At 44.9% G+C, this 24,773-nt stretch overlaps 1 protein-coding gene across 1 annotated transcript in view; it reads left to right on the top strand.

Annotated features, from left to right (window-relative positions):
* The window catches only part of fbn2a (fibrillin 2a), a 514,209-nt gene that overhangs the window by 320,739 nt on the left and 168,697 nt on the right, over window positions 1–24,773 (top strand). The window contains exons 23-31 of the mRNA XM_070881599.1: window positions 368–493; window positions 9,242–9,469; window positions 11,076–11,201; window positions 13,988–14,116; window positions 15,624–15,749; window positions 15,899–16,024; window positions 21,475–21,597; window positions 21,962–22,087; window positions 22,297–22,422. Of these exons, the coding sequence (XP_070737700.1) occupies window positions 368–493; window positions 9,242–9,469; window positions 11,076–11,201; window positions 13,988–14,116; window positions 15,624–15,749; window positions 15,899–16,024; window positions 21,475–21,597; window positions 21,962–22,087; window positions 22,297–22,422 (1,236 nt within the window). The remainder of the gene's footprint in view (window positions 1–367; window positions 494–9,241; window positions 9,470–11,075; window positions 11,202–13,987; window positions 14,117–15,623; window positions 15,750–15,898; window positions 16,025–21,474; window positions 21,598–21,961; window positions 22,088–22,296; window positions 22,423–24,773) is intronic.

Here is a 24,773-nt window from a genome sequence, read left to right as displayed (position 1 = left end):
TGTGGGTCGGAAACAGGCCGCTGCAGGGCAAAAAGGGGTCGCCACGCATGGCAATGAGGTCATCACCGGAGACACAGCGTCCGGGGCGCTTCTCGCGGGGGCGCGGTATTACAGGTTTCGCACCTCTGCTAACTCCTGGTCAAAACCACTTTCGTGCCCCATTGGCGCTCCTCGGAAGCTGTAATGGGAGACGCACAGCAAGGTAATTTTGCCCCCTTAGTGTCTGTGTTTCACTTATCAAGATGTGATTGTGAATTTGTTTTAACCGTTGCGTGTATTTAAAAAAAAAATAATTAACTTGTAATAAGCCAAATGAAAGAAAAGGTAAGGGCCAAAGGGTCTCACTCTCTTTTGTCTATTTGAACAGATGTGAATGAATGCACGGTCTTTCCTGGCATTTGCCCAAATGGGCAGTGTGTGAATACTCAAGGGTCCTTTCAATGTGAGTGTCCTGAAGGGCTGACCAGAGATGGGACCGGCCGAATTTGTGTGGGTAAGAAATAAATTGCCTTGTTTTCCTTTATAGTAAAGGTCCAGGGAGAATCTGGTTTTGAAATGTCAGTTTTTAAGTGCAAAATTTGACAAGGAGAGAGGACATTGTCCATGCAGCGCACAGAGTTCAACTTCTCCATTTTAAGCTTAAGGCCTATGGGGTGAGTTTGTGATATGGATATACATTCTTAAGTTTCTAGACTAAAGCTGTAAATACAATGTACTGCCTTAGTTCATAGAACTATATAGAAGACATAAATGCAGTAATGAAATACTGCACATTACATCCAAAAATGACAGTGAAAACATAGGTACAAGGGTACGCCATTCAGCTCCTTTAGCCTGTTCCACCATTTAATGAGATCATATCTGATCTGTATCCTAACTCCATCCACCCGCCTTGACTCCATATTCCTTAATACACTTGGCTAGCAAAAATCTATTGATCTCAGATTTAAAATAATTAACTGACCTAATAGCTACAGCTTTTTGTGAGAGTTCCACACTTTTACCATTGGTTGCATGAAGAAGTGTTTCTAATTTCTCTGCTGAGTGACCTGGCTCTAATTTTAAGTTTATGTCCCCTTGTCCTAGACTCCCCCACCAATGGAAATGGTTTCTCTCCATCTCCCTTATCAATTCCTTTCAAAATCCTACAAGCCTACAAATCAAATCATTCCTTAACCTTTTTTATTCCAGGAAATACAAGCCTAGTTTATGCGATCCTTCAGTTTAACCCTTGGTGCCCTGGTAACATTGTGGTGAATCTGCGCTGCACTCCTAAGGCTAATACATCCATTCTACGGTGTGGTGCTCAGAACAGTATACAGTGCTCCAGATGTGGTTTTACCACAGCTTTGTATAGCTGCAGCAAAACTTCCTCGTCCTTATATTCTAGCCCTCTAGACATTAAGGCTACCATTCTATTAGCCCTTTTGATTATATTTTATACCTGACTACTACATTTCAATGATTTGTGTACATAGATCCCTAAATCTTTTTGGAGCTCCACTATTCCCAGCTTTTCACCATTTAAAAAATACTCCGATCTACCCTTTTTATCAAAAATGGATGAGCTCACACTTGCCTGTGTTGAAATCCATTTGCTACAGTAGAACATCTTTATGGTAGCTCGGCACTTTGAACAATTTGGCCTTTTTGTTTGCAATTTGCATATCTGTGTGTTGGAATAATTTCCAGAGACTCTATCTGTACTTTACATTAATGTAGAGGAGGGACTGAGGAATATCAGAGCGTAGGATTCTGCCATATAACCAGAACACCTTTCAATATAACAAGGAAGGAGGCAAGTGACTCCTCAATGTGGTACTGCTGTAACAGCCCCCATTTAAAAGCAGACCACAAAGCAGATCCCCATACTCAGCAGGAATAGATTGCATGCTGGGCCATTGCCCTTTACCAGATGGCCCCTCATCACTCTGTGCTTTTACATCAATATCACTATGTATTTTCCCCTGCTGTGGGCTGGTGATGGTTGGTCCTCTGAATATGGTGCTCATCTTGTGTAGCTGGTGGTCCATTAGGATCTCCTTGCCCGATGAATAGACCATGTGACACATTATAAGTACATTTATCCTGTACTGCTGTCATGACAATATTATGGATTAGAACAAATTCAGTGTGTAATGGCACATTGAACTAATATATTTTGTAAATTATAGAATATATGAATAATATGGTACATACCAGTAGTTCTGCGTATCCCTCCCATCTCCATGATGCACAACTTCTAAATCCTCCTGAAGAAATCAGTGAATGCCTTCTTGTTTGGAGTGAGTTATTTATTGTCACGGGGATCCATTCCTTCCTTCCTTCACACTGCTGTCTTGTAATGTCAGTTTTGTCTTTAAATATAGGAGCAGTGAGGATTGAGACACTGTGATTTGGCCCATGGAAATTCCTTCATGCAGCACATTCTTCTGTCATGGCATAAAATATTATTTGTGTTAGCTTGCTGTTTTTACCTGTAATAACTTATTTGTTACATCTTTGCTCACATTTCCCTTGAACTTACAGCATTTTTGCATATAGCTTTTGTTGTGTATGGAGAAAGAGTCAGACTGAATACTGTGAGCTCAAAGTAAAGTGTGACCTTCATCTTTTACTGCAGGTCTCCAGAGTGTCTCTCCAACCTGTGAAGCCTCCTTAAATACCTGTGCTCCCAAGGGATTATGGGATCCCTTGGGACTCCAGGGGATGAGCCCTCTGGTGGCTGTACAGAGTAAATACAAGTCCACATATATAACAACACTTCCCCCCAAAGTCAATAGTGTTACTATTTACAATGTGAGTCAATCTGGGGACCTTCTTGCCCTGTTGATCTTCTCGGTGTGAAAGCTGGTGTTGTTACATAGAAACATAGAAAATAGGTGCAGGAGTAGGCCATTCGGCCCTTCGAGCCTGCACCGCCACTCAATAAGATCATGGCCGATCATTCCCTCAGTACCCCTTTCCTGCTTTCTCTTCATACCCCTTGATTCCCTAAGCCATAAGGGCCATATCTAACTCCCTCTTGAATATATCCAATGAACTGACATCAACAACTCTCTGCGGCAGGGAATTCCACAGGTTAACAACTCTCTGTGAAGAAGTTTCTCCTCATCTCAGTCCTAAATGGCCTACCCCTTATCCTAAGACTATGTCCCCTGGTTCTGGACTTCCCCAACATCGGGAACATTCTTCCCGCATCTAACCTGTCCAGTCCCGTCAGAATCTTACACGTTTCTATGAGATCCCCTCTCATCCTTCTAAACTCCAGTGAATAAAGGCCCAGTCGATCCAGTCTCTCCTCATATGACAGTCCAGCCATCCCTGGAATTAGTCTGGTGAACCTTCGCTGCACTCCCTCAATAGCAAGAACGTCCTTCCTCAGATTAGTTGAATCATTTGTTGGGCCCTCGCTGGGCTGCTGTGCATCTGGCCTTGCTGGGCTGCCTGGTGTGTTAGGCCCTGCAGGGCTGCTGTGGATGACGGGTTCTGCTTCGTGGTCAACCGTGGTGAATGAGTCCATTTGAAAGTTTGACCCGAAACACCTTGCTCCCCTCTTTGTCCACGACAGTGCCGGGGTATCACTTGGGACCATGTCCATAATTTAATACAAATACAGGATCATTGATTTCAATCTCGCGTGACACATTTGCGCTATCATGGTATGCATTTTATTGAAGCCGCCTGCTCGCTACCTGTTCATGTAGATCAGGGTGAACTAACGAGAGTCTTGTCTTAAGTGCTCTTTTCATGAGCAGTTCAGCAGATGGGATCCCAGTGAGTGAGTGGGGTCTCGTGCGGTAGCTGAGCAGGACTCAGGATAGGCGAGTCTGCAGTGAGCCTTCAGTTACCCTCTTCAAGTCTTGCTTGATGGTTTGCACTGCTCTCTCTGCCTGACCATTGGACGCTGGTTTAAACGGGGCAGATGTGACATGTTTGATCCCGTTGCGGGTCATGAATTCTTTGAACTCAGCACTGGTAAAACATGGCCCATTGTCGCTCACCAGGACATCGGGTAAGCCGTGTGTAGGAAAACATGGCCCGCAGGCTTTCAGTAGTGGCATTAGATGTGCTAGCTGACATTATCTTACATTCAATCCACTTGGAGTACGCGTCTACAACCACAAGGAACATTTTACCCAAGAACGGGCCTCCATAGTCGACGTTACCCTAGACCCCGGTTTGGAGGGCCAAGACCATAAACTTAGTGGCGTCTCCCTGGGTACATTGCTTAACTGCGAGCATGTATTACATCTGTGAACGCAGGACTCTAAGTCCGCATCGATACCGGGCCACCACACGTGGGATCTGGCTATCGCTTTCATCATTACGATGCCTGGGTGGGTACTGTGGAGGTCATTGATGAAGGTGTCTCTGCCCTTCTTGGGGACCACTAATCGATTGCTCCACAGAAGGCAGTCTGCCTGTATAGACATTTCATTTTTGCGCCGCTGGAACGGCTTTATCTCTTCCTGCATTTCCACTGGGACACTGGACCAACTCCCGTGAAGCACACAGCTTTTGACTAGAGATAATAAGGGGTCCTGGCTTGTCCTTGTTTTGATCTGCCGGGCAGTGATGGGTGATTTCTCACTCTCAAATGCTTCCATAACCATGGCTCAATCTGCGGGCTGTACCATTTCCATCCCCGTGGTGGACAATGGCAGCCTACTGAGAGCATCGGCGCAGTTTTCTGTGCCTGGCCTGTGGCGGATGGCGTAGTTGTATGCGGACAACGTGAGCGCCCATCTATGGATGCGGGCCGATGCTTTGGTATTTATCCCTTTACTCTCGGAAAACAGGGATATAAGTGGCTTATGATCAGTTTCCAATTCGAATTTTAGCCCAAACAGGTATTGATGCATTTTCTTTACCCCATAGACATACGCTAACGCTTCTTTTTCAATCATGCTGTAGGCTCTGTCAGCCTTAGACAGACTCCTGGATGCATAAGCAACTGGTTTCAGTTCCCAAAATCATTAGCTTATTGCAATACACACCCGACGCCATATGACAACGCATCACATGCTAGTACCAAACGCTAACATGGATCATACAACACAAGCAATTTGTTTGAGCATAACAATTTTCTCGCTTTTACAAAGGCATTTTGTTGGCTTTTGCCCCAAACCCATTCACCCCCTTTTTGTAGTAAAACATGTAATGGTTCAAGCAGTGTGCTGAGACCCGGTAAGAAGTTACCAAAGCAGTTCAAGAGTCCCAGAAACGACCACAGCTCCGTCACGTTCTGTGGCCTCGGTGCGTTCTCGATTGCCTCTGTCTTCGCGTTGGTGGGCCTGATGCCGTCCGCCGCAATCCTCCTTCCCAAGAACTCTACCTCAGGTGCCAGAAAACGCACTTCGAGCGTTTTAACCTGAGTCCCACGCGGTTGAGTCGACTAAGAACCTCCTCCAGGTTTTGCAGGTGCTCGACTGAGTTCCGACCTGTGATCAAAATGTCGTCCTGGAAGACCACGGTGTGCAGACTGACTTCAGTAAACTTTCCATGTTTCTCTGGAATATCGCCGCCGGTGATCGGATTCCAAACGGGCATCTGTTATAAACAAAAATGCCCTTGTGCATGTTGATACAGGTGAGAGCCTTCGATGATTCCTCCAGTTCCTGCGTCATGTCGGCTGAAGTCAGATCCAGCTTCGTGAACGTCTTTCCTTCCCCCAGCGTTGCATAGAGGTCGTTGGCTTTTGGTAGTGGGTATTGGTCCTGCAGGGAGAAATGATTACTTTGTAATCGCCACAGATTCTGACGGTGCCGTCTCCCTTGAGGACTGGGACAGTAGGACTGGCCCACTCGCTGAACTCGATTGGTGAAATTATGCCCTCTCTTTGCAGCCGGTCTAGCTCGATCTCTACCCTTTCTCTCATCATGTACAGTACTGCTCTCGCCTTGTGATGGATGGGTCGCGCCCCCGGAATTAGGTAGATCTGCACTTTTGCTCCTTGGAATTTCCCAATGCCTGGTTTGAACAGCGAAGGAAATTTGTTTAAGACCTGGGCACATGAAGTGTCGTCAGTGGACGATAGCACTCGGATGTCATCTCAGTTCCAGCGTATCTTTCCCAGCCAGCTCCTGCCGAGCAGCGTGGGACCATCGCCCGGTACCATCCAGAGTGGTAGCTTGTGCAATGCTCCATCGTAGGAGACCTTTATGGTAGCACTGCCGATTACAGCAATCAGTTCTTTCGTGTAAGTTGTTAGTTTCATGCGAACTGGAGTTAAGACTGGCCTTGAGGCCTTGTTGCACCACAACCTTTCGAAAGTCTTTTTGCCCATGATGGACTGGCTCACGCCCATGTCCAGCTCCATTGATGCCGGGAGTCCAGCTCCATTGATGCCGGGAGTCCATTTAGTTCAACATTCAGCATTATCAGGGGATAATTCATGGTAAATGAGTGCACCCCATGTACCTCTGCCTCCTCTATCTGAGGCTCTGGTTCATTGTGATCCTCCGTGGATCTGTCCTCCTCTGCAACATAGTGATTTGCAGGTTTAACAGGCTTAGCAGCTCACCTGCACACTCGTTGGAGGTGTCCCATTGTTCCACAGCTTTTCCAAATGTACTCTTTGAATTGGCATGAATGGAAATGATGATCACCCCCGCAGCGCCAACAAGGTGTTAATGGCCTTGCATTCATCACCCTTGATGGTGGACTCTGAGTCCTTTGCGGACGTGCAGCTGTAGGTATGTGTGACCTGCTCTGTTTGTTATGATTCAAAAACAACATCACTTTGTTCACAGTACTTGTAGCAGCACTTGTGTGCTGAGAGATTTGCTTCGTATTGTCACTGGTGGCAATGAACTCCTGGGCTATCGCTGTGGCCTTACTCAAGGTTGGGGTCTCTACAGTCAAAAGTTTGCGAAGTCTGGTTTCGTGGCCAATGCCAACTACGAAAAAGTTTCTGAGCATGTGCTCCAAATGTCCTTCAAATTCGCAATGTCCTGCAAGGCATCTTAGCTCGGCAACATATCTCGGCACTTCCTGGCCTTCAGATGTTTTGTAGGTGTAGAACCAGTACCTCGCCATCAGAATGCTTTCCTTTGGATTCAAATGCTCTCGGACCAGTGTGCATAAATCGTCGTATGATTTCTCCGTGGGTTTCGCTGGAGTGAGCAGATTTTCATGAGGCCATTCATTGGTGCCCCATAGACGGAGGAGGATCGCCCTTCGTTTGGCAGTGCTCTCTTCCCCATCTAGCTCGTTGGCCATGAAATATTGGTTGAGTCACTCCACAAAAGTTTCCCAATCATCTAACTCCGAAAATTTCTCCAGGATGCCCACTGTTCTCTGCATCTTTGGGTTCGCTGTCTGTATCTCGTCACCAGTTGTTGTGTATGGAGAAGGAGTCAGACTGAACACTGTGAGCTCAAAGTAACGTGTGACCTTAGTCTTTTAGTGCAGGTCTCCAGAGTGCCTCTTCAACCTGTGAAGCCTTCTTAAATACCTGTGCTCCCAAGGAATTATGGGATCCCTTTGGACTCCAGGGGATGAGCCCTCTGGTGGCTGTACAGAGAAAATACAAGTGCACATATATAATAGCTTTCACAACTGGTATTTTTCTTCATGTCCATATATCACCTATACTGGTACTTTACATGAATATTCATGCTTTTATCATTGTATTCTTCTTTAAGTTGTGCAGCTTCTTCTGGACCTCCAACTAGGTCCTTCAGATTGTAGAAGTAGAGTTCACTCTGTCAGTGACTAAGCTTTCTTCCTACTTTGCGCATTTGAAGGTTGTCTTCCCCCATAAAAATTGTGCTTACATCCTTCCATTACAGAGGGTTAGCAGCAGCAGCCAGCCTGGAATTCCCACCTTCAGCACAGAGTCCAATACCGGATGAAACAGCAATGTCAGGTCGGAGTTGCCGCCAAGATCATGCAGTAAAGAGCACATTCTGTGAACTTCGGGAGAGTGAGAGGGATGGGCAGGAGTCGCGGCTTGAGAGGGAGATTCCCTCTGAACTGAGGAGATTAACTGTAGAGACTACCTTTGTGAAGGGGGCAGGGGAACGCCTCTGTGAAGTAGATAGAGTGACTGTTGAGATAGCCTTAGGAGAAATTATGGTCTGGTTGAAGATTGATAAACCTCCGTTAATTATTTCTCCCGTATACAGTTTTTTAGGGTTAAGATATATCAATAGTGAAGTTTAAAAAGTTAGCAAAATGAAGAAGCGTGCACCATTTTAATGCCTCCAAATTACCCAATTGATCTGTGTACCAATGGGTTTGGGGCAGAGAGAGGGAGTTGTCAAAATTTGGATGAAGTGAGTTTTAAATTTGCTACCGACAAGTTTTTTTGTCCATGATGAAGGCTGTCATTTGCATGTATGCTGTATCATTTTCACCCAGAGGAGATGTATATATTGCCGGTGTCCACATTTGCACAGAGGAAAATGAAACAGAAGTGGGCATGTCAGCTCATTTGTTTCTCCACAATCCAATTATGTCCCCTAGCTGTGGGAAAGCACAGGCCTAGATAAAAGCATACCTTGTCTATGTGGCACCGGATGGATAGATTTCTTCAAAGGCTAAACGTAATAGTTCATGAAAAAATAAGGTGCTGTCCATCGGAAAACAGGAGCTTGGCAGTGGCAGTAGTTTTTTCATTCTTAGACAAAAGTGTAAAATAAAATATGACTGAGTGGAAAAATAGAGGCCTAGAAATATTGGTGTTTGGAAGGGGACAGAAATCCACACAGTAAGAATGATGAGGCAGGAATTGAGGGTGCAGATTGTTGCTGCCAGGTTACTGCTCCTTTCTGCCAGTGATAGCAAATTTTGATGGGAGGAAATGGGCTTCCCCTGCCTTTCATTCATGAAATTATTTTTGGGGAGCAGTTCCTATGGGATGTCAGTAAGTTCCACCATAACTGTAAGGTCAGCAGTAAGTACACCTACATAAAGCAGTTGTATTTACCATACAGAGCTATAAGTGGGCCCCACAACACCATATTCAAATGACAAACAATCCAAAAGTGATCTGTGGATAGTGACACATCTACGGAGCTGCATCGAACAAAAATGCCCTTAGATATATGGCCTTGATGAATTACAAACAGGTGATCCTTGACACCCAACCACAATCAAAAGCAAATCTGCTCTTATATCTCTAATGGACAAAAATTTGTTGTCAAATCCTATAATCGTTTTGGTTCAGAGAACTGTGATATTACAGAGTTTTCACAATCGAGCAGCACTAACAGTTATGTAATATGTTTTGTAGATATCCGTCTTGAGCAGTGTTATCTTAATTGGGATGAAGATGAATGCACTGAGCCATTTCCTGGAAGATTCCGAATGGATGCCTGCTGTTGTTCGATTGGTTCTGCCTGGGGTTTGGATTGTGATGAGTGCCCCAAGACTGGTACTAAGGAATATGAGCTGCTTTGTCCAAGAGGCCCAGGGTTTGCCAACAGGGGTGACATTCTAACAGGCAGACCATTCTATAAAGGTAAAATTTAAGTCATTTTTTTCCTTGTCCAACAATAAGAAAAGATGATTATTTTGTTATCAGAAAAACATTGATAAATTGGAATAAAAGACAACTGAAGTCTATTATTAAGGAAGCAGTGGGCATTTGGAAAAGCATAATACTGTCAAGCAGATTTTATGAAAGGGAAATCATGTTTGACAAATTTGCTGGAGTTCTTTGAGGATGTAACGAGCAGGGCGGATAAGGGGGAACCAGTGGATGTGGTATATTTGGATTTTGATTTCCAGAAGGCACTCGATAAGGTGCCACATAAAAAGTTACTGCATAAGATAAAAGCTCACGCTGTTGGGAGTAATATATTAGCATGGATAGCGGATTGCCTAACTAACAGAAAACAGAGAGTCGGGATAAATGGGTCATTTTCCGGTTGGCAAACGGTACCTCGTGGGGATCGGTGCTGGGTCCTTAACTATTTACAATTTATATTAATGACTTGGATGAAGGGACCGAGTGTAATGTAGCCAAGTTTGCTGATGATACAAAGCAAGTTGTGAAGAGGACACAAAAAATCTTCAAAAGTTATAGACAGGCTAAGTGAGTGGGAAAACATTTGACAGATGGAGTATAATGTGGGAAAGTGTGAGGTCATCCATTTTGGCTGGAAAAGTAAAAAAGCAAATTATTATTTAAATGAAGAGAAATTACAAAATGCTGCAGTACAGAGGGACCTGGGGGTCCCTGTCCATGAAACACAAAAAGTTAGAATGCTGGTACAGCAAGTAATCAGGAAGGCAAATGGAATGTTGGCCTTTATTGCAAAGGGGATAGAGTATAAAAGCAGAGAAGTCCTGCGACAACTGTACAGGGTATTGATGAGGCGTACAGTTTTGGTCTCCTTATTTAAGGAGGGATATACTTGCATTGGAGGCAGTTCAAGACGGTTCACTAGATTGATTCCTGAGATGAAGGGGTTGACTTATGAGCAAAGGTTGAATAGGTTGGGCCTTTACTCATTGGAGTTTAGAAGAATGAGAGGTGATCTTATTGAAACATATAAGATACTGAGGGGCTAGATTCCTTATGGGGAAATCTAGAACTAGGGAGCATAGTTTCAGAATAAGCGGTCGCCCATTTAAAACTGAGCTGAGGATGAATTTCTTTTCTCAGAGGGTTGTAGTAAATCTGTGGAATTCTCTGCCCCAGATTGCTGGGGAGGCTGTGTCATTGAATATATTTAAGGTGGAGATGGACAGATTTTTGAGCGATAAGGGAGTGAAGGGTTATGGGGAGCGGGCGGGGAAGTGGAGCTGAGCCTAAGATCATATCAGCCATGATCTTATTGAATGGCGGAGCAGGCTCGAGGGGCCAAATGGCCAACTCCTGCTCCTATTTCTTATGTCCTTATGAAATGTAATTTTATAAATACACATCGTCAAACCTAATGATTTTTTATGCTCAAATATTGCTATTTGATGAGATAGCTGAAGTGCCTCATTGTTCGTATTACAAAATGTTTCCCTGCAAAATTAAATGGGCTGTCTATGAGTTTGGTAGTGTATCAAAAATCTTGCGATGCTGTTCACAACTCAGTAATTCCTGTTCATGCTGTTTATTGCCTTTACAGATGTCAATGAGTGTAAAGTGTTCCATAATCTCTGCAGTAATGGGAAGTGCAGGAACACCATTGGCAGTTTTAGGTGTCGATGTGACAATGGATTTGCCCTCGATATGGAGGAAAGGAACTGCACAGGTAAGACAACATAAGCCAAATGAGCATGTACCAACAGCATGAACTGTCCTAACAGAATAAATATGACAAGCACAACCGACAGCACAGACAGAACACACAGTGAGATCAGCATAGACAGAGCCAGCAGCACAAATAGGATCAACGACTTAAACAGTGTGAACAGGATCAATGCCAGGAACAGACCCAACAGCACAAACTGGCTACAGTAGGCAAATATCACACATAATGTAAGCAAGATCATTTGCAGACACAGGCAACCAATGTAAACAGCAGAAAGTAATACAAACAGAATGAAAAAACACAGCGCATTCAGCTGATGCAATGTATCTGTGACATAGGGGCCCACATTGCTCCAGGAGTTGCTCCGTTTTTTTTGGAGCAACTTGATTTTTCTGGAGTATCTTTTTGCAATACTGGCCACTTAATTTGTGCCAGTGCGAGTGAGTTAGTTAGGTTGTTTTTAGTTTCGTTTTTTTTTCAAAAGGTGGCGTACCCAGCCACTTACGCCTGTTTTGGCCATTTAAGTGAGTTTGGCCAGCAAATAGTTGCTCCAAACTAACTTAGGTCAGCATAAGTTGCCAATTCTGTCTGCACAGAAAAACCTTACCAAGAGTTAAGGAATCGGCGCAAGTAACTACATTTAAAGAACCAACAAGCACCAAACAAAGCACAAAAAGTAAGAAGCTTCAATAAAAAATAAAGAATTAAAGTAAATAATTAAATTAACAAATAAAGAACTGAAGTAAATCCTACCTTCAACTGAACTCAGCAGCGGCTGGCTGTGCAGGAGTCCTTTCAGCCTGGGATAGGTGCGGGAGTACGTGGCTGCCACCCCACCGATTTTCAACTCTTTTCGGACGGAATTGTTTCCCTCTTTGCCCATTTTTCGGGCTTTTGGTCAGGCTTTAAAAACGGCAACCTGAAACCTGGCAGAGGCATAGGGCTTCGGCTCCCTTGTGTGAGGGACCGTAGACGACTCCATTTAGCCCCGAAAGGAGTTCGGATATCAGCCGACACGCCAGAGTTCAGCCCTGGGGTCGTTGGTCGTAGGCAGAAAGGTATTTTGTTGCCGCCAGCTGGCATTTCCAGCACAACACGCACACCGCTGTCCTCAAGACCAACCCGGGTGGGCTAGTACAGGTGGACGGATGGGGGGGGTGTGGGTGCACAAGTGCGCTGGAGCCCGGGCTTGGCTCTCACCGTTCTGGAGTCCCGATTCAGAGAGGGAGAGAGCGTCGGAGGGACAGGCAACATCGGAGCGAGAGAGAGATAGAAAGACCAGAAGCAGTGGCTGGGCAGCGCGGAATGTTGGAGGATAAAAGCAGGCAGCAGCGACGCCGGCGAGATGTACAGTGACTAACTTGGGCGCACGCTCAGCGGTCGACAATGTGTGCTAGAGCCAGGCGGGCCACATGTGGAAGGACACCGAGGTCCAGCGCAACATACGGCAGTGCAGAGACTCTTTGGCAAACCGCCACCCAACCAAACGAACGCAAAGCCAGCCCAGTATGTTGCTACACGACAAGCTATCCTCGGTCCAAACCGCTAGACTGCAGCCAAAGATGACCAACCTCTCCCCCTCTCTCTCGCCCCAGTCAAAACTCAGTCGCACCAACCTGTTTCTTGCAGCCCTCAGCGGCCGGCCTGTGCGGCAGACTATTCGGCCTGGGATAGGAGCAGGACACTTTCTGCAGGCATCATCATGGGAAGGAGCTACTGCGCACGTGCGGCTGTTCTACTGCGCATGCGCGCAGCTGCCCCGGCATTGTTTTCGGCGCAGGGCTGTAGCTCCTCCCCCCCCCCCCCCCCCCACTCCACGAGGAGCGCCATGCCAGGACCCAGGACACAGCAGAGCGGCCAGAATCATGAGTAGGTTTTTCGGCACCGTTTCCAGCGCACAAAGTTGGTGCATCTCAGGAGACAGCGCCGAAAAAAGTGGTTGGGGAAATTTGGGCCCGTAAAAAGCAATCTCCCAATATTAAAATTATGAAAAATGTAAATAATTACAAAGTTCAAACATTTATTACAGGGTATCGCAATCTGCTCACTGACTTTTATTTTACTTATAAATTCAAAACATTTGATTCATATTTAATGACTTGCATTTGAAAATAATTTTGTGTATTGATGCCATGTATAATTAGACTTTTCCTTACTTCATTATTAATTTTCCACTCTTGATTGTTAATAAATTTAAATGTGAAATTTTAGGAGATATTCTTAGATTCCACATTGAATGTCCGACAATAAAACAAAAACATTCTTGAATTAGATTCGTGATTAATTTTCCTTAATTGTTTCTCTTTCCTGGAGAAAGAAATGTCGTGCAAATGTTGAGGAATAATATAGATTCAAATATTCTGATCATAGTGCAGCCAGGTGACATTGCAGGAAGAGGGAAAGGGGTTTCTTCAGAATCCAGCTTGATAGGTTTGAGTGGCAGGCCTGCCTAACTGTTAGTCAAATCTTCCAGCCTCAGTAATGATGAGCGTTGTCGGTTCGAGATTAGAACACTTTCTAGAGTGCCTTACACTAGAATTTTCCAACTAAATTATGCTGCTTCACAATTCTAATTCATACCAGCTCAAATGCTTTAACTGGCCTTTATTGAAAATTTCAGCAGTCAGTTATGTCTCCTGATGTAAATTATTTTTCCCTCAGAGATAGAAGAGCTATGTTTAACAAAAAAATGGAAAATGTAGAAAAGGCCAGACAAATACTTAGTAATCTTTTTCATTCTTCATAATGCTTCACCATTAAAAATCTGTTTTTCCTCCCGTAATAAGACATTGATGAATGCCGTATCTCTCCTGACCTCTGTGGAAATGGAACTTGTGTCAATACTCCCGGCAGCTTTGAGTGTGAGTGCTTTGAAGGCTTTGAGAGTGGATTTATGATGATGAAGAATTGCATGGGTAAGTATATTCTCTGATTACTTGAAAAAATGGCATGCTATGGAAACACCCAGTAAAACATAATTTTTTGTAATATTTTCAGTTGCAGTTTTCTGAAAAGGAAAAGCCACCCACAAAATGTAAACAAACTGGGAGAATACTATTTAAACAAAAATTATAATCAGAAGAGGGGATGGAGGAAGGAAAAATCAGCAGGCCAATCATTTCATGCATCTTCTTAAAGCATGGTGCTTGAAACTGAGGGATCTACAAATGAAGAAAGTGATTCATTTTCAAAAATTGAGGTGGAGGAGTAGCTGCTGAGTGAAGGTTTATCCCAGTAATAACAGTATTTAATTGTATTGTGTAGTACTTTGTTCGATGTGGATTGTAAAGCACTACTGTATTTGAGAATGAAGCTAACATTTTATAGCCATATAGATAATCAGCATTGAGAAAGTTTATCAACACATGCAACCTGTTTTGCAGCACTAATTCTGGCACTGGTCTGAGCAGTGGTTGTAGCTTCTATTTTTCTGATACCAGACTGCATTTTAATAAGGTCTTCATTTTGTTGCATTTGTTTCCTGTGCAGTGTATTGAATAATAATCTTGGATTATTTGATGCATTGTTTTTTTCAGTGGACTTAATTTGGTAATTTTAATTAATAATGGATTTTGGGAATAGAAGAATATGGGCTTGGTGCTGGGAAAGATGAGGATAACATAGCATGGGTGGAACATATCTCTAGAATGTAGACTTGCTCTACATATGTCAGTGATAGAGAATGGTATATGTAAAAAAGGATGTCCATCCAAATCAGTTGATCCCTTTTGAAATGAAGGCACAGTAGCTCCAACACTCTGTTCCAAAAATTAATAGAGTACACTTCACACCCTCATATGATCAATTCACAATCTGAGCCATAGCAATAAGTAGAGGCATCAAGCAGACTGCGAGGACAGTCAGAGGACAAATCATACTATAGTCTGAGGATTGAGACCAGGTCACCTCTCTCATCCCGGCAGTGTGTGTCTATGAGGCAAGAGTATACACGTCATATCAGGCATACAGAAACTCTAAAGTGAATTGCTTAGTAGTTTGGTTTGGATATTTTTATCCATGGTGATAGGTTTTCACATGTGGCAGACAGCTGGATCACTAAAAAAGGAAAAGAAACAATGAGAGGGAACCTCGGGAGATGGGGAAAAATAAAAATGCATTTTAAAGTGGGGAAATGGAATGAAATAAATAAATAACCCCCACAATAATGTGTTGTATAATGTCCACAAAAGGACACCCAGATGTCGTTTCATCGATAGTGGTTACACAAAGAAGTAAAAGAGCAGCTGATTATAGGGTTGTAGACCAGTAGACAGCAGTTAGAGGGTTAGGGGTTTTAATAAGTATATCAGCAAATTGGTAATATCAAAAACCTACCTTATTCTTAAGATGCTACCTTGTTGATTCAACTGCTTTGTCATCTCCAGCAAATACCCTAATGTTACCTTTGCTTTCCCCATGCAGATATTGATGAATGTGAGAGAAACCCTCTTCTGTGCCGTGGTGGTACTTGTACAAACACAGAAGGCAGCTACAAGTGTATATGCCCACCAGGACATGAGCTTACTTCAGATGGCAGTGCCTGTGTTGGTAAGAGAACCCAGACTACTCGCTAGAGATAGACTTCTCACGGCCAGCTATTTATTTTCAAAGTTTTTTTTCTGCCAAGGGTTGATTGACCCTTAAACTGTTTCCTGCAATATGTGAAACTTTGTACTTACTTTCTTCCTATTCTTCAGATATCAATGAGTGCTCTCTCAGTGACAACCTCTGCAGAAATGGCAAGTGCGTAAATATGATTGGAACTTATCAATGTGCTTGCACCCCTGGATACCAGGCTACTCCTGATAGGCAAGGCTGTGTTGGTAAGATTCATTGAGGTCTATTTTATATATAGTTTGTTTATAACAGTACTTTATCACCCGCTGTGCAGACAATCTGGGCGAGAGATTTGTGGGAGTGCTAACGGGGCACAAATGATTTCTCACCCCGGGGGGGCGGGGGCGGCGAGGGGGAGAAGGGCACTACCGCCTCCCTGGAAATTGTGAGGAAGTTAGCAGAGGCATAAACCGGTAGCTCCCTGCTCCCGCTGGTAGCACATCGGGCCGCTGCGCCAGCGGTGATGACATCATCGCAGTGCGCAGCGACCCATTTTCGCCGCGCAACGGAAATTGGGTAGCGCCCCGAGGCTGCCGCAGGCAATGTCAGAGCCAGCCTCATGGATCGCGAACCAGGCTGCACCCCCCTCGCGGGGCGAAAAGTAAAGGGCCGGCCTTCCATTGCCCATTTCACGGGGTTCGTGCCGCGGTGGTGCAGCCCAGCACTCTACTTCTATGCTGGGCTGCAGTCATGGCACCTCGCATCCCCAGTGGCATTGTGGTGGCCCCTCTCCCCACTGCAGAGCTCGCTGCGTGCCCTGCCCTTTAACGGAAGGGGAGTGTCCTGTGCTCGCGCCAGTTCTACGCGGACAGGCTGCGTAGCGCTGGAAATTTGTGCCTTACCGACCCGGTCCTGTCCCCGAGAGGAAGTGGAGCGTTCGACATTGCGCTCCATTTCTTCTCCGGAGCGATAACCCCAATTTCGTGGCCGTGGCGGGGACTTCCACGCTGGGCACAGGAAATCCCGCCTCGCCTCAGTTATCGCCCCCAAACAGGCAATACAAAAATTCGCTCCCCTAGCTTTTTATTGTCGCATCCTATTGCTTTGAAAATGCAGAATGAATTATAGTTAAGCATTACAGCTTTGCTCCTGAGAGGAATAGCTCCTGAGGACCAAAGTAAGTTATGACAACCTCACCTTCCCTCCCCCCTTAGCTCTTCTAGAAAGTTATTGGTGCCAAATCAGGTGCCAGTGTGGACAAGGCACAGGGAACGATTCCTGCACCGGAATGGGTATTGGGCTTCGGGTCTCATTTTTGTCAGACCGCTGAGCTGTAGATGCCTGCCAGGTATGCCCCGGCAGCTCACCAGTGAAGATGATTTGTTTTTTGACCATTGCTGGGATCTGGCAGAAGGGGGATGACCAGGAGAAGTGGGTGTAATGTATGCACCTGTGAGTATGCTCACAGGTTTGTAGAACTGTTGAGGGTAGGTCCGAGGGCCTCCTCGTAGGACTGCTCCTGGGCACGGCCAAGGGTACCATCAGCTGGTCCAGGCAGCGGGCGGTCGAGGGGGTCGTTCAGCCTGACTGCCTGCCTCTCTTCCCCGCGTACATCCGTGCCAGGGTGTCCTTGTAGATGGAGCACGCGGTGTCCACCGGTACGCTCGCGGCCTTCCGCGAGTGGTGGGCGCCAGAGAGACTGGAGTGCATCGTTACCCCCGGCAACCAAATTTTAATTTGATTTTATATGTTTTAAAGTTTAATTTGTTTTAATTGCCAGTTTTAGTGCCCCCTCCCCTTTTATAGGGGGCACTTGTAAAATATATGGTTTTAATGCCCCCAAAAAAAAATCACAAAAGAAAACACTAAAAAAACAAAAAAAGAAACAAAAGACATTTTAAAAAAAAAGGGGGGCAGTTAAGTGTCTGGAGTGTCCCCCAGATCGGGGGGCACTTGATCTAATGTGTATTTTGTTCCCCCCCCCAAAAGAGTTGTAGAACTGTTGAGGGTAGGTCCGAGGGCCTCCTCGTAGGACTGCTCCTGGGCACGGCCAAGGGTGCCATCAGCTGGTCCAGGCAGCGGGCGGTCGAGGGGGTTGTTCAGCCTGACTGCCTGCCTTTATTCCGTGCTTACATCCGGGCCAGGGTGTCCTTAGAGATGGAGCACGCCGGTACGCTCGCGGCCTTCCGCGAGAGGTGGGCGCCGGGGGGACTGGAGTGCATCGTCACCCCTGGCAACCAAATTTTAATTTGACTTTATATGTTTTAAAGTTTAATTTATTTTAATTGCCGGGTTTTAGTGCCCCCTCCCCTTTCATAGGGAACACTTGTAAAAGTTATGATTTTAAAGCCCAAAAAAACACAAAAAAATAAACTACCAAAAAATACAAAAAGAAACCAACAAAAAAACACAAAAAGGGCCTGAAGAATGTTTGGAGTGTCCCCCAGATCGGGGGGCACTTGATTTAATGTTTATGTTTGCCCCCAAAAAGAGTTGTAGAACTGTTGATCCACTGGTACGCTCGCGGCCTTCCGTGAGAGGTGGGCGCCGGAGGGACTGGAGTGCATCATCACCCCCGGCAACCAAATTTTAATTTGATTTTATATGTTTTAAAGTTTACTTTGTTTTATTGCCGGTTTTAGTGTCCCCCTCCCCATTTATAGGGGGCACTTGCATAATTTGTGGCTTTAGTGCCAAAAAAAAAACCCAAAAAAACCAAAAAAACACACAAAACCCCCCAAAAAAGGGCACTTGTTTGAATGTTTTGGAGTGTTCCCCCCTTTAATTAGGGGACACTTGATTTAATTGTTTGTTTTTGTTCACAACAAAAGAATTGTAGAACTGTTGAGTTGGGAGTGGCTTAGCCAGTCACATTATGTTCACAAGACTCAATAAAACCCCAGCCAGTTGGGTTCGGGGGATCCACGAGTAGGCAGGTGGCTGTGAGCCTGGTTTTTGAACTGGTAATTTAGAAATGTGATTGTTAAACCTTTTGCTAATCAACCAACTAGTTCTTAATAGCAATGTATTGCTATGAATTCTTAAGCAAAGAACGCATGAAGCAAATTCATTACAGTGGGCATCAGCAATTGGGAGGAAGGAGAGAGGCAGCGCCAGGGAGAGGGTGGGAGGCAGCGGCCAGACTGGAATGAGAGACAGTGAGCAGGAGGCAGTGGGTGAGCAGTGGCTGACAGCAGCTCATTGTTTTAATGTGGAGTTAGGAGATACTTGTGTCTGCGCACATACAGAGGCTGAACTCCAGGGTCTAGTCGATGTATTTACTAAGGTGTACGAAAGCATGGGCCTTATGCTAAACATCAGCAAGACAAAGGTCCTCCACCAGCCTGTCCTTATCGCACAGCACTGTCCCCCAGTCATCAAGATCCACGACGCGGCCCTGGACAATGTGGATCACTTCCCATATCTCGGGAGCCTCCTATCAACAAGAGCAGGCATTGACGACGAGATCCAACACCGCCTTCAGTGCGCCAGTGCAGCCTTTGGCCGCCTGAGAAAAAGACCAGGCCCTCAAAACTGCCACCAAGCTCATGGTCTACAGGGCTGTAGTCATACCAGCCCGCCTGTATGGCTCAGAAACATAGACCATGTACAGTAGACACATCAAGTCCCTGGAAAAATACCACTAACGATGTCTCCGCAAGATCCTACAAATCCCCTGGGAGGACAGACGCACCAACATTAGCGTCCTTGATCAGGCCAACATCCCCAGCATCGAAGCACTAACCACATTTGATCAGCTCCGCTGGGCATGCCACATAGTTCGCATGCCATACACGAGACTCCCAAAGCAAGTGCTCTACTCGGAACTCCTTCATGGCAAACGAGCCAAAGGTGGGCAGTAGAAATGTTACAAGGACACCCTCAAAGCCTCCCTGATAAAGTGCAACATCCCCATTGACACCTGGGAGACCTTGGCCAAAGACTGCCCTAAGTGGAGGAAGCGCATCCGGGAGGGTGCTGAGCAGCACAAGACTCGCCGTCGGGAACGTGCAGAAATCAAACGCAGGCAGCGGAAAGAGCATGTGGCAAACCAGTCCCACCCACCCCTTCCCTCAACGACTGTCTGCCCCACCTGTGACAGAGACTGTGGTTCTCGTATTGGACTGTACAGCCACCTCAGAACTCATGTTAAGTGTGGAAGCAAGTCTTCCTCGATTCCGAGGGACTGCCTATGATGATGAGGAGACACAGTCGTGCACATCCCAGAACCACGTTCAGGTGCGTTCTTTTTATGGTGTTGGCCTGCAGCACTCCCTTCAACGACCGTTGGTTAGGCTGCATTTAGGCCTGCTTTTCCTGAACGCAGCCAGTCTGGGATTTCCCTCCCCCCTCCCACTGCACAAAGACGACTACTGCCTGCTCTTTCCCAACATGCAAATGTGGTGTGGGGGAGGGATGGTGGTGTTATCCCTGCATTCTGGGATCACCATGAAGGAAGTCACAGTAGGCTTGGGAAGTGGTATAATGACCCTAAGGTATCCCCATGGAGGGAGAGGATCTTGTTGCGGCCTCCTCTCCGTCCTTTCTGCCCCAACACTTATTTCTTGAAGGCCCAAGTCTTAGGCAAGAGAGGCGGACATCAATTCTGATCTCCTGGGTGCTTCCGCCCCATTAAGGTCTCTCGCTGGATCTTCTGATGCTGCAGCTTGGTCCTCCTGTACCATCATCAGGATTCTTCTCCTTTGCACTGGCAGGCTCCTTCTTCATGAGGAGAATCCTGCCGGTAGCCCACTGTGCATGCCTAATGTGTCCAGGGTAGCGGCTGGGGCGGACATGGAGGGGTGGGTGGATGCCTCCGACCTGAAAAGTTTCTACAAAAGTACCTGGTGGTCCTGGAGGAGCGTGAGGTTCTGTTGGGGAGGCCTTCTCTTCCCGCGCTGCAAAGCGCGCTCCCGTCCCCCTGGTTCCCACGCAGAAGATGCAGTCACATGTGATTGCACAACCAATCAGGTACAGAATTTCACAGCTTTCTCATTAATAGCAATAATAACTCCGTATCTACGAGTTCTCATTGCTATTAATGAGAAAAAAACCACACTAAACACCATAATAAAAATTAAAAAACACACCTGACATAATTAAAATAAATTGAAATTAAAGTTAATAAATGCCTTAGAAAAAAAATATATTTTTCTGATTTTTTTTTAAGTTTTGTTATTAGGGTTAAAAGTAAACTTACCTTAGTGGGCAGAGTTTTTAACAATAAAATGTGCTTTTTAAAATGTAATTTACTTATATTTTTGTATGTTTTAAAACTCTTACGCCAGCTTTGAGGACATCTGCTGGGCAAGATATGGGTAAATCCCGCAATCTTGCCCTTGCAAATGTCCTCACTCCCGATATGCGTTGGATCTGTCAAGCTCCAGTTTGACATATCGGAAAAGCCAGTTTTCAGCGCATGCGCATTGTGCGCTGAAAACCGGCTTTTGTGATGCCTTCCCAGGTCCGTAGACACTCTGTACGGACCCGGGGAGGCTGGGATTTCCAGGCCATGAACTGTTCAGTGAAAGTATATGTTAAATAGTTGATGATTCGGTATCTCAGTCAGGCTGAGAAAATCTTATCAGTATCTTATGTATGTCACACAATAAAATAGGCATTTAAGCTGCATTCAGAATGTCCACTTATACGTATATCATCATGAGGAATCTAAAGTTTAACGAGTGCCTTTTCCTTCACCTGATTCATATTTCAGATATTGATGAATGTACCATCATGAATGGAGGCTGTGACACACATTGTACAAATTCGGAAGGCAGCTATGAATGCAGTTGCATTGAAGGTTATGCTCTTATGCCAGATAAGAGAACCTGTGCAGGTAGGCTGAGAAAGGAGGTTTTTGTATTCTAGTAAGACAACACTAAATGTTACAATGGTTCAAATAATTCATTGAGCTAAGCCATTTTCAGTATTTCTGCAGATTGCATCTGCTGTTCATCTGTAAGGTGTCCCTAATTAAATAACAATATTCATTAAGGTTCCTACACCATCTCATCGGTCACCAGTGGACACAATATAGATCCTGAAAAATTACTGATAGCGTAATTTTCATCACCATTAATAATGATCAGATACTATTTATTATGCAATAGAGTTAATTGAGATTATGACTATTTAACAGATTAAGAGGGTTATTTGAATTTATGATTATCACTTGACTTATTTTTATCTTGCCTCATCAGACATCGATGAATGTGAGGATAATCCTGATATCTGTGATGGTGGACAGTGCACTAACATCCCTGGGGAGTACCGCTGCCTGTGCTTTGATGGATTCATGGCATCTATGGACATGAGGACCTGCATTGGTAAATGCCAAGAGGATTATGATGATTAGTAATGACCTTCTGGGTTTTTTTCCACAATATTTTGTGTACATTTAACACAATGTCAGTGAAATTTAACAGTTTTAGCAGAACTATACAAATCTAGAACATTTATGTTGCAACAGAAACGGCCTTTACAAGTGAGGGGAATTAAATGTTGCTGATAGTGACATAAAGTTTTCTCATTGCAGATGTGAATGAATGTGACTTGAACCCTAACATCTGTCTCTATGGTGACTGTGAGAACACCAAAGGTTCCTTCATCTGCCATTGCCAGCTGGGATATTCTGTGAAGAAGGGAACAACTGGATGTTCAGGTAGGGCTGACCCGTTGCTGGAAGATCTGACTCTCATTGAAAAATATTTCTACTTTCTTTTGAAGATTTTGAATGAATATGGTTTTAAATCTAAAATATAGTTAATGGATGCAATTTTATGAGTACACACTGAGGGTCGTGCATTTTGAAAAATCTATGGCTGCGCTCCCCACGATATTTTGTTACACAGCAGCAACGGACAAGATTCTCCACCACCAGTGCAGGCTCATAAATTTATCCAATGAGTTCTTTGACAATTATTGCTGTGCTGCACCTGTTAGTAATGATGTTTGACAAGTTAAAACTCACTAGTTAATACAAAGATAAAAGGGTCAACTTAGGTTTTAGTTTAATCTGAGTCAGACTGGGAAAGCCTCATCAGTTTCAAGGAAACTGTCACTCTTTACCATCCTCAGCAGCATTGCTACATAAAGTCAAATGGTCATAAAATAACAAATGCCCAAACTGCTTGTGGTTCAGGTTACCCAACAAAAATCTAGCGATCTCACGCGTGAACATTTCAATTAACCCATCATGCACAGCATTTTAGGGAGAGTGTTTCAGGTTTCCACTGTAATTTGTGTGAAAAAGTGCTTCTTGATTTCACTCCTAAATGGCCCAGCTCTGATTTTAAGATTATGCCCCCCTGTTGTGAATCATACAGAGAATAAACTCACTGAAATGTCAGTTCACTTGGGACTGAGCTGAGCCATTAAGAATTCAGTCCTCATTGCTCAATTCTGTTGAGATTTATTCACCTTCACTCTGGTATCTTTTTTTTATTAAGCCACCAATTGTGGTTTTTGTGTTGCATCTACTTTTGCTAATAATTTCATGGCTATCTGAGGAACTGAATTTTACTACAGGTGAGAGCAATAAACATTCACTCATTAAGAGACGAGGTGGTACACATGGATTGGGGTAGGATTTGAGTTTGAACCCGTGATTCTCAAAAGATGACTTTCTTATACCAGAGCAGCACCATGCGTGCTGCTCAGTGGACTCCAACAATGACACCATCTGGTGGCTACAAACAGCATGTGCATACATGACAATACCCTCCTCTGAGATCTTATCACAGTCTTTCACAGGTTGAGACGGTCCGGTGCTTTACGCTCCCGGGCTGACCGTCTCAGTTCGATTCCAGCCTTGGGTGAATGTGGCTGGTAGCTGGATGGCTGACTTGTTGGGGCTTGCAGTGGTCATGTCAGGAATTGCAAGTCCATTTTTATTGAACAAGTCCGTGATGGAAATTCCGGGTTCACTGATGACCCTTGAGTCCACTGAAGGCTGCTGGTAGGTTGGTTGGTCGTCGACGGTTTCTTCGTCCGACTGCTCTGGCTCGTCTGTGTGCCTCAGCTTTGTTTGATCCATGTGTTTCCTGCAAGTTTTCCCATTCTTGAGCTTAATAACAAATATTCTGTTGCCCTCCTTGGCCATGACCGTACCAGCGACCCATTTGGGACCCTGACCATAATTCAACACATCTACAGGATCATAAACAGAAATCTCGCGTGACACAGTTACATGATCGTGGTACCCTTGTTGACTCTGTCTTCTGTATTCAACATGATTACTTAAATCCGGGTGTACAAGAAATAACTTGGTCTTGAGACCTCTTTTCATCATGAGTTCAACAGGTGTGTGGGGCCTTGTCCTGTAACTCAGTAGTATAGAACATAAGAACATAAGAATTAGAAACAGGAGTAGGCCATCTAGCCCCTCGAGCCTGCTCCGCCATTCAAAAAGATCATGGCTGATCTGGCCGTGGACTCAGCTCCACTTACCCGCCCGCTCCCCATAACCCTTAATTCCCTTATTGTTACAAACTATCTATGTGATTTGAATACATTCAATGAACTAGCCTCAACTGCTTCCTTGGGCAGAGAATTCCACAGATTCACAACCCTCTGGGAGAAGAAATTCCTTCTCAACTCGGTTTTAAATTGGCTCCCCCGTATTTTGAAGCTGTGCCCCCTAGTTCTAGTCTCCCCAATCAGTGGAAACAACGTCTCTGCCTCTATCTTGTCTATCCCTTTCATTATTTTAAATGTTTCTATAAGATCACCCCTCATCCTTCTGAACTCCAACGAATAAAGACCCAGTCTACTCAATCTATCATCATAAGGTAATCCCCTCATCTCCGGAATCAGCCTGGTGAATCGTCTCTGTACCCCCTCCAAGGCTAGTATATCCTTCCTTAAGTAAGGTGACCAAAACTGCACGCAGTACTCCAGTTGCGGCCTCATCAATACCCTGTACAGTTGCAGCAGGACCTCCCTGCTTTTGTACTCCATCCCTCTCGCAATGAAGGCCAACATTCCATTCGCCTTCCTGATTACCTGCTGCAC

This window comes from Pristiophorus japonicus, chromosome 1 (assembly GCF_044704955.1).
Source record: "Pristiophorus japonicus isolate sPriJap1 chromosome 1, sPriJap1.hap1, whole genome shotgun sequence".
In the NCBI taxonomy this organism is placed as follows: domain Eukaryota; kingdom Metazoa; phylum Chordata; class Chondrichthyes; family Pristiophoridae; genus Pristiophorus; species Pristiophorus japonicus.
The sequence above is the reverse complement of the archived record's forward strand: the minus strand, read 5'-3'. Positions and strand labels throughout refer to the sequence as shown.